This window comes from Agelaius tricolor, unplaced genomic scaffold, assembly GCF_023055355.1.
Source record: "Agelaius tricolor isolate 1412-34295 unplaced genomic scaffold, bAgeTri1.0.p SCAF_68, whole genome shotgun sequence".
NCBI lineage: Eukaryota > Metazoa > Chordata > Aves > Passeriformes > Icteridae > Agelaius > Agelaius tricolor.
The window spans coordinates 360780-374408 of NW_027269328.1; the positions used below are offsets into that span (position 1 = coordinate 360780).

General features: G+C 66.8%; 1 protein-coding gene and 2 non-coding genes across 7 annotated transcripts; 1 reads left to right on the top strand and 2 right to left on the bottom strand.

The window, feature by feature from the left end:
* Nucleotides 1–204: 204 nt before the first annotated feature.
* Nucleotides 205–368, bottom strand: LOC139584920 (U1 spliceosomal RNA). The gene has a single exon (XR_011676875.1). It is a non-coding gene; the product is annotated as a U1 spliceosomal RNA (small nuclear RNA).
* A 4335-nt stretch (nt 369–4703) lies between these two features.
* LOC139584921 (U1 spliceosomal RNA) lies at nt 4704–4867 on the top strand. The gene has a single exon (XR_011676876.1). It is a non-coding gene; the product is annotated as a U1 spliceosomal RNA (small nuclear RNA).
* Nucleotides 4868–5232: 365 nt separating this feature from the next.
* MAPRE3 (microtubule associated protein RP/EB family member 3) lies at nt 5233–12483 on the bottom strand. Of its 5 annotated transcripts, none has more exons than XM_071417205.1 (8): nt 12330–12466; nt 10050–10202; nt 7646–7773; nt 7424–7569; nt 7132–7333; nt 6409–6560; nt 6171–6323; nt 5233–6001 (listed from the first exon to the last, which is right to left on the bottom strand). In XM_071417205.1, exons 2-8 carry the CDS (start codon nt 10055–10057, stop codon nt 5933–5935), a joined length of 858 nt encoding a protein of 285 aa, XP_071273306.1. In that variant the 5' UTR covers nt 10058–10202; nt 12330–12466; the 3' UTR covers nt 5233–5932. The 5 variants fall into 5 exon arrangements, with proteins under 5 accessions (XP_071273306.1, XP_071273307.1, XP_071273305.1 ...); XM_071417206.1 differs by lacking the exon at nt 12330–12466 and adding an exon at nt 10747–10763; XM_071417204.1 differs by lacking the exon at nt 12330–12466 and adding an exon at nt 10584–10736.
* Between the last annotated feature and the right edge of the window lie 1146 nt (nt 12484–13629).

Sequence of the window (13629 nt, forward strand, 5' to 3'; positions counted from 1 at the left end):
GGGCTCGGGTCAGAACGGGGGGGAGCGGGAGGAGCGGGAGGAGCGTCCGCACCGGGAGCTGCGCGCCCACGGTCACCGCTGCAGCCGCGGGGAACGCAAACGACCGGGAGCAGGGTGAGCTCAGTCAGCAAGGACGATGAGCAGTATCAGAGTAGTTCCAAGAAAACGGTCCAGTATTTTACATCTATTGTTAACCGAGCACACCAGGGGAGAGCGCGAACGCAGTCCCCCACTACCACAAATTATGCAGTCGAGTTTCCCGCATTTGGGGAAATCGCAGGGGTCAGCACACCCGGAGTGCAAGGGATGAGCCTCGCCCTGGGAAAACCACCTGCCTGATCATGGTGTCTCCCCTGCCAGGTAAGTATGCCCGAACACCCCCACCGCCCGCCTGCCCCGCCCGCCGCACGCCCGCCCAGCACACGCCCGGCCCCGCCCCGGCCCCGACACCGCCCGGCCCCGCGCTGCGGCCCGGCCCGCACGGCCCGGCACGGCCCGGCCCGCGCCGAGCCCGCGGACGCGCCAGGACAGCGCGGGCTCGGTGCGGGATCGGGCCCGGCATGCACCGCGCGGCGGGGACAAATCTGCATGGACACGCCCCCGTCTCCCGCTCGCCCCGCCCCCTCCGGGCCGGCCCCGCCGCTCCCGCCCCGCCCGGGCCCCGCCGGGAGCCCCGAGAGCCGCGGAGCCGCTGCCCTGGGCCGGGCTCGGGCCGGGCTCTGCTCCCGCCGGGGCCCGGGGCTCGGTGCCGCCGTCTCCGCTGCCGGAGCTGCCGCTCCCCGGGCACCGCCCGCTGCTGCCGCGCCCCTCCCGGCGCCTCCGCTCCGCACCGCGGCTCCTCCCGGGGCTCTCTTTGCCCTCGCCGGGCGTGCGGCGTTCGGGATGCGAAAAATGCCTATTTTATGGTTGGCTTTTCGCAAATATTCAAATGAATATTATATGTGTTATGTTAGGAAGTTATGCTGTATTAATTTTCTTAAGTAGTGTGTTAAATACAGTTTTAGGTTAAAACATCATGTTAAAATAGAAACTATGCGATGTCAGATACTTTTTTTAAAGAAAGGACTCACAGCGAGATAGCAGCCACAGGACACCAAAATGTTTCAGAGAAAAAGAATTTATTGCTTCCTTATCAGAAGAAATGAACTTCTTCCTGCCTCCTCAACCCTGAAAATAAAGTCAGGATTCAGAGGAAGAAGCTGACACTGCCCAGCCAGAATCCTGTGTTTGAATGGAATTTATGCATCATGGATGAGGTGTATGAATATGCAACAGGCTGTTGCTTTTAAGGGTTAATCCTCTGTTAAGGTGGGGCCTTTTTCGGGCTTATTTTGCCCAGAAAAGGTACCTGGACTGTCTGTAACTCTTTGTTTTTATTGTGTCATATTGTCCTAATTCAAATTGTCTAAATTATTATTACTCTAATTGTATTGCTATTTTTATAACCATTTTATTACTATTAAACTTTTAAAATTTTAAAACCAATTGATTAGTGTTTTTCTCATCAGCAAACCCAGAGTTTATCTGTAAAGGCAAATCTCTTTTTCCATTCACCAATCAGTACAATCCTTGCCAGTGTTTCTTTTGTCCCCCAGTGCTGGTTTTAGCTCCCAGCAGACCCAGGGTTTGTTTGTAAAGACAAACCCACCGTTCCTCTCAGGGCCAAGCTGTGACCATCCCGTGCTCTGCCCCGTCCATCCCGACAGCTCAGGCTGCTGCTGCTGGGAGATTGGAGGGTAAATTGGAGCTGGCAATACCCCAAACTGCACAAAAGAGCCTTTTCACAGTGCCAGGCTGCGGGAGCCCAGGAGATTCCTCTGGCTGCCCTGGAGGGCTCCAGCCCCTGCCCAGGGGGCTCAGGGACCCTGGCACAGAGCCCAAGCCCCCTGGGCCTTTGATTGAGCCCTTGGCAAAAACAATTCCCAACCTTGTATGAAGGATTGCAAGCCACCACAGTTTAAGTAGAATGAGAGTGAATTTATCACAGGGTGAAAAATAGATTTTGGGGTTTTAGAATGGGGGTTCAGGGGGCAAGATGGAGGAATCTGGGGGTGTCCAGCCTTTCTGCTTCTTCTTCTTCTTGGCCTCCATCTTCTGCTGTGATGGTGGCACTTTGGGATTGGTTTAGAGTAGAAGCTCAGTGTCTGACACAGGTGATGGGTATTGGGAAGTTGTTGTAAACATTGTACACATTGTAGTTTTTAGTACAATACATAACACCAGCCTGGGGCAGGCAGAGTGCCTGAACTGTCCTGCTGGATGGACCTGGCAGGGCAGGAGAAGGAATTTTATAGATAAGGAACAATAAACACCCTTGAGACCGAGAAATGAAGAGCTCTGGCTCCTTCTTCAAGCGCCGGGCTGGGAACAGAGACTTTGAGCACATCTCGGGGTCCGAGTGAGCACAGAGAGCCCGAGACAGGGCCCAGAGCCCCTCGCTGGGGCTCCCATTCCATCGGGGTTGGTCTTTTCTCACCCTCGGACTCCCGGCTTCAGCTCAGCCTTTGGGGGTCCCACGTTTCTCTATTGCCCCAGGGTCCCCAAAGCCCAAACCGGAGCTGTGAGGGCACCCAAATGTAGGAATGTGCTCTCTGTTGAGGCAGGGATTAAATTATTCTCTGTCTGTTTAAAAAGGCAAGGAGCCCACGAGTTTCTCTCCCCAGTTTGGTAAACAGGCACCTCAGAGGACCTTTAAGACTTCACCTCAAACCTGAGGTTACCTAATTAGACACAGGCTAAAAAGTCTCACTTAGGTAATTGAGGAGAACAAGAAAAGAACAAAGGAAATAATCATTTTGTGGGGTGTTCTAGTAGGAGTAAGGACATCTTGCCCCGGCTCAGTTTTTCTCTGTAAGAGCTTTGTTATTTTGCTTTTTATGAAACCTTTTCCCATTTCCAACACTACCTCAGAAGCCATCCTGCTGATTTTATGCCATTCGGGGTAGCTGAGCTATCTCAGGTGTAATCAATTCTGAGAGCTCCTAGGACCTCGCTCAAAGAGAAACCCTAAAACTTTCCCTGGGTAAATGGGCAGAGCTGCACTTTCCGTGCCTTTTCCAGGGAATATGCAAACTGCCCAGAGCCATTTGGAAAAGTTAATTGTGCATTTACTTTGGAAAAGTTAATTGTGCGTTTACCTTGCACAGCAAACCCTGCCCCAGCAGTGGCAAAGGGCACTCGGGCACGTGGAGAAAGCGCTGGGCTCATTCTGTGTTCCCAGACCCGAATTCCATGGGATGTCCGAGGGATTTCCTGCCCTGGGGGATTTCCTACTCTGAGGATTTCCTGCCCTGGGGGATTTCCTACTCTGAGGATTTCCTGCCCTGAGGGATTTCCTGCCACTGCAGAACAACACCAACCTTTTACTCCAAGTCCCTCACAGCCAGTAAGGACAGAACAGGATATTCCAGTGTCCACTGGAAAATCCACGGCTCCATTCCCGGCTCACATGGGCCCAAAGGATTCAGGGAGACAGGAGATGCCTGCAGTCCCCTTCAGCCCAGCCCAGCTTCTTCCTCTTGTGCTTTTCCCTCGTGTCCGTGCTCAGCCCGTCCTGCCTGCAGCCCACACTGTGATATTTTGGGGGTGTCAATCCCAGCTCAGGAGCTGCCCCTGCTCAGGCCTCGCCTTCTGCCCCTGTGCTGCCCCGGCACAGATTTGGTTATTTCTGTCCCTGGCACAGATTTGGTTATTTCTGCCCCTGGCACAGATTTGGTCATTTCTGTCCCTGGCACAGATTTGGGCATTTCTGCCCCTGGCACAGATTTGGTTATTTCTGTCCCTGGCACAGATTTGGTCACTTCTGCCCCGGCACAGATTTGGTTATTTCTGCCCCTGGCACAGATTTGGTTATTTCTGCCCCGACACAGATTTGGGCATTTCTTCCCCTGACACAGATTTGGGCATTTCTGTCCCTGGCACAGATTTGGGCATTTCTTGTGGCTCTTCTCCTCCCCTTGTGCTCCCTCCCGTGGCTGCGGGCACCCCCTGGGCAATCCCCATCCTCTCTGCCCCCGTCCTTCCCGGAGTTCCCATCCCAGACCCGGCACGGAGTGCGAGCAGCACCGTGCGAGACAGCGCCGTGCCTGCTTCCCGTGCCGGGCCTGGGGCCGTTTGGGGACTGGTTCTGTTCTGGATCGGGATATGTTCGGGGGCTGCTTCCGTTTGGGATCTGATCGTGATCTGGTTCCGTTTGGGGTCTGGATCTGTTCGGGTTCTGGATCCTTTTAGAATCTGGTTCCGTTCGGGATCCGGCTCCGTTCGGGGTCTGGATCCGTTCCTGGTCCGGGTCCGTTCCTGGTCCGGTTCCCTTCGGGAGGATCCGGACGCGCCCGGGCCGGGTGGGGGGCGCTCCGCCGCGCCGCCAGGGGGCGCCAACACGAGAGCGAGTCACGAGGCGGGGTTTGGGGAGGGGGCGTGGCCATACAGATCACAGCGGGGCAGGGGGCGGTGCCGTGCAGTGTGGACTTGTGGGCGTGTCCATGCAGATTTGTCCCCGCCGCGCGCTGCATGCCGGGCCCGATCCCGCGCCGAGCCCGCGCCGTCCTGGCGCGTCCGCGGGCTCGGCGCGGGCCGGGCCGTGCCGGGCCGTGCGGGCCGGGCCGCAGCGCGGGGCCGGGCGGTGCCGGGGCCGGGGCGGGGCCGGGCGTGTGCTGGGCGGGCGTGCGGCGGGCGGGGCAGGCGGGCGGTGGGGGTGTTCGGGCATACTTACCTGGCAGGGGAGACACCATGATCAGGCAGGTGGTTTTCCCAGGGCGAGGCTCATCCCTTGCACTCCGGGTGTGCTGACCCCTGCGATTTCCCCAAATGCGGGAAACTCGACTGCATAATTTGTGGTAGTGGGGGACTGCGTTCGCGCTCTCCCCTGATTATGTGGTTAAAAAACAGATTATACTCATCAGACTTCTGCGCAGATCTTATCACTGTAGTTCCTTGGGCCGTACTGGCTTTGCCCCTTCTAAGATCAGTTCCTACCCCACTAAATTCTGTCCCCCGCAGATCCCCGCCCGGTCCGACGCAGGAGCAGGTGCTACGGCGCTCCGGGCTTTTACAGCCCAATTAATCTCTAAACTGGTCATCCAATTTCTCAACCCTGCTCTCCTCATACGGAGTGGTCCCAGAGCCTCCACCCGGGTGCACTCCCGCTTCCACCGTCCTGCCGCGGGTCTGTCAGCACAGAGGAACCCCCAGGGCGGGCAGCGAGTGCAGGACCCTGCAGTGACCCCCAGCACGCAGTGTTACCACACGAGTTTATTTAAATAAAACCGAACACAGATGCAGCGTTGCGACCGGAGTGATGGACCAGACAAGCGATGCGACAGGGACGTGGCAGCCGGGGCGGGCGGGCGCTGCGAGCCCTGGCGGTGACCCAGCCCGGCCCCGGCTCCCGGGGGCCACCGGCGAGAGGAGAGGGCCCGCTGCCGTTCCGTGCCGTGCTGAGCACAGCCCCCTCTCCGGGACCCCCGTGGCTGCCGTGGCCGCGCTGGGCTGGGCTCTGCTTTTCCCCTTCCCAGGAAGCTGAACCCACTTCTCTCTCCTTTGCTCCGTGGCCTCCCACTCCAGCAGGTTGGCACTCGCTCTGCCACGGGGGTCCTGGGGCCCGGAGGGTCCCAGCCAGGTGAGCAGCCCCCAGGACCGGGCCTCCCTTCTCACTCTCACCGGGGCAGGACGTGGCGCTCGCTCACACCGGGGGGACAACAGAAATAAATACGGGGAGGGGGTGGCGTGGGCAGGCCCCGGCCGGGGCCAGAGCCCGTCCCCAGCCCCAGCCCCGGCGCAGCCGCGCTCCTCGCCCGGGGATGTCGGCTGCTTATGGAGATGGTGCTTCCCCACCCCGGAGCTGCCCGTGGCGTGTGACGGACGGGGCGCGGGCTCGGAGCTCGATGTCTGTGGTGGGGGGCGGCGCGGGGGGCGCAGGGGGCGCGGGCCGGGGCTAGTACTCGTCCTGCTCCTCTGGCGGCTGCTCCTCCAGCTCGTCATCCTCCGGTGGGGCAAAGCCCTCCTGGGGGGAGCAGGGGTGGCACGGGTGGGCACACCGACCTCCACCCGGCTTGGCAAAGCCCTGGCACCCCACAGAGTGAACAGGGACAGCTCGGGGGGAAGGGAGTCCCTCCCTGCCCAGGGAATTCCCGGGATCAGGACAGGGACATGGGCTCCAGCCCACCCCTCACCTCCGTGGCATAGAGCACGCTGACGATGCCGGTGATGATGGGGCTGTTCTCGTTCTCGTGCTCCTGGCAGATGAGCTCGATGTCCCGCAGTTTGCTGAAGTAGAAATCCCGCTCCTTCTCCAGCCCGTCCACTGTCAGCTTCAGGTCCATCAGCTGCGCGAGGGGGAAACGTTCAAAACCTTCAGCCCCCAGCCCCAGGGTGCCCCCCAGCCGCGGGCAGGGACCCCGCCCTCCCTACCTGCTGGTTGAGCTCCAGGATCTGCGCGTCAGCCTCGGTGCCGCCGTTGCGGGCGGCGGGCGAGTTTTTCCGTAGGATCCCGCTGGGGGCGTTGCCGAGGCGGGCTGGGTTCGGGCTGTTCTTGGGGCCCGTGGGCGAGGTCCTCTGGGGCACTTGACAGCACACGGGGACCAATGGGTTAATGCTGGCTGGGGGGGGCTGCCAGCAGGGACCACCCCCCGTGCATTGAGTGGGGGGCAGCAGCCCGGGCAGGCTGTGCAGAGCCGCGGCCCCAGGCTCTCCCACCTTCAGCCTCCCGCCTGCCTCAGCTTCCTTCCCCTGGTAAATCTCACCCCCAGCCCTCCAAAGGTGCTCGTGGCTTGTTTGGGGTTCGGCATGGGGGCTGAGGAGGCCTCAAACCTTGACAGCTCCCACTGGGCCAGCACAGGGAGCCCCCAGTGCCCACGGGAGCTGCATGGCACAGGGGGGATGGCAGCCAGGGGTGACAAACCAGCCCGGGCCGGGCTGAGCAGGCAGGTGGAGCAGCCAGGATCCCTGTGCTCTGCAGTCTGGGTGTCCTGCAGCCCCCCCGTGGCAGGCAGGCAGAGCAGGGCAGGGCAGGGCAGGGCAGGGCAGGGCAGGCAGCAGAGCAGGGCACAGGCAGGGGCAGGGGGACGCCTGGCTGTGACCAGGGGTGCAGAGGGCAGGGGGCAGCACTCGCTGAGGGACAGCCCCGGACATTACCTGCAGTGCCAATGGGTTTCTTGGGTTTGTTGTAGATGTGATCACCTGGGTTAGGGGGGGGCGCCACGTCCTGGCCCTGCCGTGCCAGCAGCGGGTTGTACTCCTTCCCGTCGTAGTTGGCATCAAAGAACTTCTTGAACCACTGGATGAACTCAAAATTGTCCTGGAACTTGCCCTTCACCAGCCGCTCCACGGCGATGATCTGGGGGCACACGGGGGCTCAGCAGGGACACTGGCACAGGGATGCCAGCCTCCCATGGGGTGACAGCCCCCGCTCTCCCCATGCACCTACTTTGTCCACTCCCATCTTCTTGAAGGCGGCCTGCAGCACCTTGAAGTTGTGGATGTACTCGTGCTCCAGCTTGGCCTGGAACTTCACCTTGCGCAGGTGCACGCAGCCGGGGAACAGCATGTCCATGAACTGGCAATAGGCAGCCCCTGCGCCGGGCCCAGCCACGGTCACGGGGAGCTGGGGGCACCCTGGCAGCGCCCCCCGTGTCCCCCACAAGCCCACCTGAGCAGAGCTGCTCGATCTTGGTGTAGTTGAGCTGCAGGGAGTCATTGACCCAGGCCAGCATGTCATGGCGGCTCAGGTTCTCGCTGGTCACCGACGTGGAGTACACATTGACGGCCATGCCCCAGCTGCCAAGAGATGGGGGCACACTGGCACCCCGGGCACCCCAACCCCGCTCCACGGGCACTGGGACCCGGGGTGCCCATCCCAACTGCGCTCCAACACCAGGGGCACTGGGACCCGGGGTGCCCATCCCAACTGCGCTCCAACACCAGGGGCACTGGGACTCAGGGCATCCATCCTAACTGTGCTCCAACACCAGGGGCACTGGGACCCAGGGCATCCATCCCACCCAGACTCCAACACCAGGGGCACTGGGACCCGGGGCATCCATCCCACCCAGACTCCAACACCAGGGGCACTGGGACCCGGGGTGCCCATCCCACCCAGACTCCAACACAGGGTAAGGGGTCCCAGGACACAGGCACTGCCAGCCCTGCCCAGGGCACTGCCCCTGTGCCCGGGGGCTGCTGCCCTGGGTGAGCCCAGGGGCTCCTGGGGGCTGCTGCCCATAAGCAGCTTAGGGCCCCCCTCTCCGGCCCCCGGTGCTGCCTAATCTGCCGGGGCCGGGATCGGGGTCCATTAGAGCAGGGCTTAGAGGGGCAACATCTGCCGGCAGGCGGCCGCCGCCCAGATGGCCGGGGGCTGCGGGACCCCCCGGCTGCAGCGCCAGCCCGGCAGGGCTCGGGGCGCCGCAGCAGAGTAGGGGGCGCGGAGCCCCACGGTCACGATCCCGCACAAACGCTCCGCTGCAGCCCCCGCGGAGCCGCCCCTTCCCGGAGCGGGGGTCCCGGTGCTCCCGCGCCCCCCCCGCCCGGCAGCGGCGGCAGCGGCGCCGTTAATCCGCTTCCCTCCGCGGCGAGGGGGGCCGCGGGCCGGGCCAGCTGCCAGGCGGGGGCAGGGGGGGAGTGCAGCCCCCAGACCCCCCTCCAGTGCCACATCCCGGGGGAATGCGGGGGGGACAGCAGCAGCAGCAGCGCGCATCTGCGCCCTGGGGCTGCGGCGCCGGGGCCTGCGGAGCGCTGCCGCCCCCGGGCCCGTTTGGGGGGCGGAAGGTCCCGGTGGCCGCAGTGCCCCCGTGTCCGGTCAGCACCGCGGTGACTCAGCACCGGCGATGCCGCAGCCGGTTGAGCTCCCCGGCGGCTGAGCCCATCCGGGACCCCCGAGCCCCTCGTGTTACCGCACGCACCCGCGGTGGGGGGGGGGGGGGGTCGGTATTTTTAGCCGCCGCCGCAGCAGCTGGAACCGAGGCCCCCGCGCCGCCGCCGCCCCCGCACGGCGAGGTGCGCACCGGCCCGCTCCCGGTACCGGCGAGAGCCGCGGCCCGTCCCGCGCCCGTTTGGCGGCGTGGCGGCCGCGGGGCGCGGGCAGGGGTCCCCCCAGGGCCGCCCCCATCGCGCCCCCCTCCCCTGGCTCCGGCGGCGGAGCTGAGTCATGCGCGGCGCTGAGCCAGAGCCACGCGCACTGCGGTGCCGCGGCTGCCGGTACCGGGGCTGCGGCGGGGGCGGCGGGGCACGGGGCTGGGGCTGGGGCTGCTTGCCCGCACGGCGAGGAGCAGCTGACACCCCCCTGCCATCGCCGGCCCTTCCCCAAATAACGGGGCCGCAGCCGAAGCATCGCCCGGGCCGGGCGGGGGATGCCCGCGGGACCGGCGCGGCCGCCGGGGCTCTGCGGCATCGCCCGTGCTGGGGAACGGGGCAGGGACCCGCAGGCTCCCCGCCGGGATGAAGCGGGGGTGTCACCGCGCCAGCCGCACCTCGAGTCCCGCACACGCCGGCACACGTGAGAGCGCGGGGGCGAACCCTGACACGGGGGGAGCACCGTGATCCCCACCGAGCACCGTGACACGGGGGGAGCTCCCACCGAGCACCCCAACACGGGGGGAGCACCGTGATCCCCACCGAGCACCGTGACACGGGGGGAGCACCCTGATCCCCACCGAGAGCCCTGATCCACACCGAGCACTCTGACACGCGGAGGGAACCGTGATCCCGCCGGGAGCACCGTGACCCCGCCAGGCACCGGCGCGTCCCGAGGCGGAGCGGGGACACCGCCCGGTGCCACCCAGCCCGTCCCCGCCGCCTTCCGAGCCCCGGGCGCAGCGCGGAGCCCGCCCCGGTGTCACGACAGGGCAGCCGGTGCCCGCGGCACCCTCCGACCCGCTGCCGCCCCCACGCCGGGGATGGACGCGCCCAGGGCCGGGAGCCTCCGGCCCGGCCGGTTTGCCGCCGGCTCTTGCCAAAAAATCCCGAATGAAAAATAAGAATTGAGGCCGGATTCCCGGCGGGCCGAGAGGAGAGGGGTCGGTTGGTGCCGGGCGCCCGGCCGGGCGGGGGACGCTTACCGCTGCATTTTAATTGTCCGGGCGGGAGCCGCTAATCACGGCCCGACGGCCGCCGAAGCCCCGGGCGCGCGTCCGTGCCCGTCCCGCGGCGCTGCCGGGGCGCACGCAGAGGTCGTCCGGGCCCGGTCCCACGGCGCAGCCCCCGCGGCCGCTCTGCCCAAACAAACGGGAGCAGAGTGAGGCCGAGGGCGGCACCGGCGGCGGGCACCGGGAGCTGAGCGGCACCGCGGTACTGCCGGTGCGAACTGGGCTGCTGCGACTGGCGGCTTCTATTTTGGGAGCCGTCCCGGTGGCTTCTCAAGTGACAAACACGCCAGGGGGGTGGCAGACAGCCCGGCGGGGGCCGAGCGCCGTGCGGGGCTGGCAGCGGGCACGGTGGCCCGGGCGATGGTCGCCCACGTGCCCCCCGGGAGCCCCCCGGAGCCGCTTCCCCCCACCCCGAGCGGAGCATCCCCGCGCTCCGGTGGGCACGGCTGGGTTGGCCGGGGACCGGCAGCGCCCAGCTCCGCTCCGGCTCCATCCCCAGCTCCGTACCGGCTCCGGCCCCGGCACCCTTCCCCGGTTCCCGGCGGCGGCAGCGCCCGTCCCGGCCCGCGGCTCGGCACGGCGGCCGTTCAGGCACCGGGAGCGGCCTGGCGGCTCCCGGCGGCGATGCCCGCCCGCCCCAATCCCCCCGCCGCGCTCGGCTCCCGCTAACCTAAATAACTCGGTACGGCGGCGGCGGGAGCATGTGCAGAGCGCGGCCCTCCCCCCGCTCCTGAAATATTAATGCCGCGGGATGAGCCGAGCCGAGCCCAGCCGAGCCGAGCCGAGCCGAGCCGAGCCGGGCCGGGCCGAGCAGAGCCGAGCCGAGCCGAGCCGGGCCGAGCCGAGCCGGGCCGAGCCGAGCCGAGCCGGGCCGGGCCGAGCCGAGCCGAGCCGGGCCGCGCCGAGCCGAGCCGAGCCGGGCCGCGCCGAGCCGAGCCGGGCCGCGCCGAGCCGGGCCGGGCCGGGCCGAGCAGAGCCGAGCCGAGCCCAGCCGAGCCGAGCCGAGCCGAGCCGGGCCGGGCCGAGCAGAGCCGAGCCGAGCCGAGCCGAGCCGGGCCGGGCCGGGCCGAGCAGAGCCGAGCCGAGCCGAGCCGAACCGGGCCGGGCCGGGCCGAGAGCCGGGCCGAGCCGAGCCGAGCCGAGCCGGGACGGGCCGAGCGGAGCCGGGCCGGGCCGAGCAGAGCCGGGCCGAGAGCCGGGCCGGGCGGGGAACACGCTGGCATCCCCGGCCGGGACAGCGTGCCCGGGACACGCCGCCGGGCAGGGCTGTCCCCAAAGTGTCCCCAAAGGGACCGCACCGTGCGCGCTCAGGACATCCCCGGGAGTCCCGGAACCCTGCGGGGTGTCAGAGAACGGGGCTGCGGCCCGGCCCGGCGGGAGGAGCCGCTCGGGAAGATCCCGGCGGGAGATGGGTCTGGATATCCCGGGAGTGGCGGGGGAGCGCAGAGAAGGGCACCGGGCCCGTCCCGACACGCGCGCGTCCCTGACAGCGTCACCTCACCGGGGACACGGCCGTACCGGGGACACCGCCGTACCGGTGCCGGGCCGCCATAAGTGCGAGGACCGGGAGCGCGTTACGCTCGGTGTGTCACGCTCGGTGTGTCCCGCTCGGTGTGTCACGCTCGGTGTGTCACGCTCGGGGTGTCACGGTGACAGCCACCTGCCACTCCGGACCGCCATGGCGGCATCGTCCGCGGGACGGGACCGGCGGCACCGGCAGCGCCCGAGCGGCGGCGGCCCGCGTCCCGCAGGTCTCCGGGTGATGCCCGGTACCGGCAGCGATGCTCGGTGCTGCGCGGGGCAGACGCTGCAGCTCCCGGCGTGCCGTACCGGTGCCGTGCCGTGCCGTGCTGAGGCCGTTCCGTGCCGTGCCCACGGGCCCGCGGGAGCCGCGGCCGGGACGCAGGAGCGGCCGCCGCTGAGTCAGGCCGGGCCTGGCCGCCACCGGCCCCGCGGGACCTCTCGGCCCCGCCGCTCGGCCCGGACCCGTTCGCGGCCCGGCTCCAACCGCTCCATCCCCGGCGTTACCGCACGATCCGGCCCCCCTCATCTCGGCACGCTCCACGGCCCCTCGCCCCTCTGGCCTCGCTCCTCCAGCCCCGTTCCCGGCCCGGCCCCGCCGCTCCATCCCCAAGGCCCCACGGCCCCCCCGGCCGGTGCTGCCGGGCGGCGGCGGCCGGTGCGGGGATGCGGCGGATGGCAGCAGCGCCGCCCGCTCCCCTCCCTGCCCCAGGGCGGCCCCGCTGCACTCACCGCTCGGCCGCGGCCGCCGCCGCTCCGCTGCCCCCGCTCCGCCGCTCCGGGACCGGGACCGGGACCGGGCCGGAACCGCACGGACCGACCGCGCCTGCGCCGCCCCCCCCGCGGGCGGTGCCAACGGCCCCGTTCCGCCCCCGCTGCCATGGCAACAGACAAGGCCACGCCCTCTTTGCGCGTTGAAAATGGGTTGGCCACGCCCCATTCGGCGTCGCAACTGGCCCGGCCACGCCCCTCTTTGCTGCCATGGCAACGCGCATGGTCACGCCCCCTCCGCCATGACAACAGACATGGCCGCGCCCCTGTCGCCACGGCAACGGTCCCGACCACCGCCCCCTGGTGGCGGGAGGCGACTTCTGCACCCCCAGAGCCCGCGGGGACCCCCCGACACCCCCAGACCCCCCAATCCCCCCCAGAGCCCCCTAAACATCCCCAGAGCCCTCGGGGACCCTCAGGACCGTTCTGTGACCCTTCAGGACTCTCTTCCTGGGGCCCCCACCTGGAGCCCCCCAAGACCCCTCTAAGACCCTGGGACCTGTGGGACCCACCCCCTGACATCCCTAGAGCCCCCAGAGCCCCAAGTGTCCCTGTGACACCCCTGTGGCACACCCAGAGCCCCAAGTGTCCCTGTGACACCCCTGTGACACCCCTAGAGCCCCCGGCCCCACTCCACACCCCCAGCGCCCCCCACCCCCTGCACCCCCCGTGTTGGTACCCCTGACTCAGGGCCAGCTCTGTGACCCCCCCCTTGTCTCCTGCCATGTCCCCATGTGTGTCCCCGTGTGCCCACACGTGTCCCCAAACCTTCACGCATGCCCCGGGTCCCCTTGTGTTCCATCTCCACGCCTGTCCCCACGCATGTCCTCCCTGTGCCCTCATGGCCCCCTCTGTGTCCCTGTGTCCCCCCATATTCCCCAATGTCCCTGTCTCCCCCCATGTCCCTGCATGTCCCCCGGTGTCCCCCCGTCCTCTGTACCCCATGTCCCTGTGTCCCCATTATCTCCTCTGTGTTCCTCTCTCTCCCCCATGTCCCCATGTCCCCCCATGATCCCCTCGGCGTCCCCATGTCTGCCCCATGTCCCCGTGTCCCCATTTCCCCGTGCCTCCCCGTGTCCCCAAGTTCCTCTGTCCCCTCCATGTCCCCCCATGTCCCCATGGTCCCCCCTGTGTCCGTCTCCCCCCATGTCCCTGTGTCCCCATATCCCTTCGGTGTCCCCATGTCCCCCCCATGTCCCCCCATGTCCCCGTGTCCCCCATGTCTCCCCCGTGTCCCCCCGTGTCCCCATGTCCGGTCTCT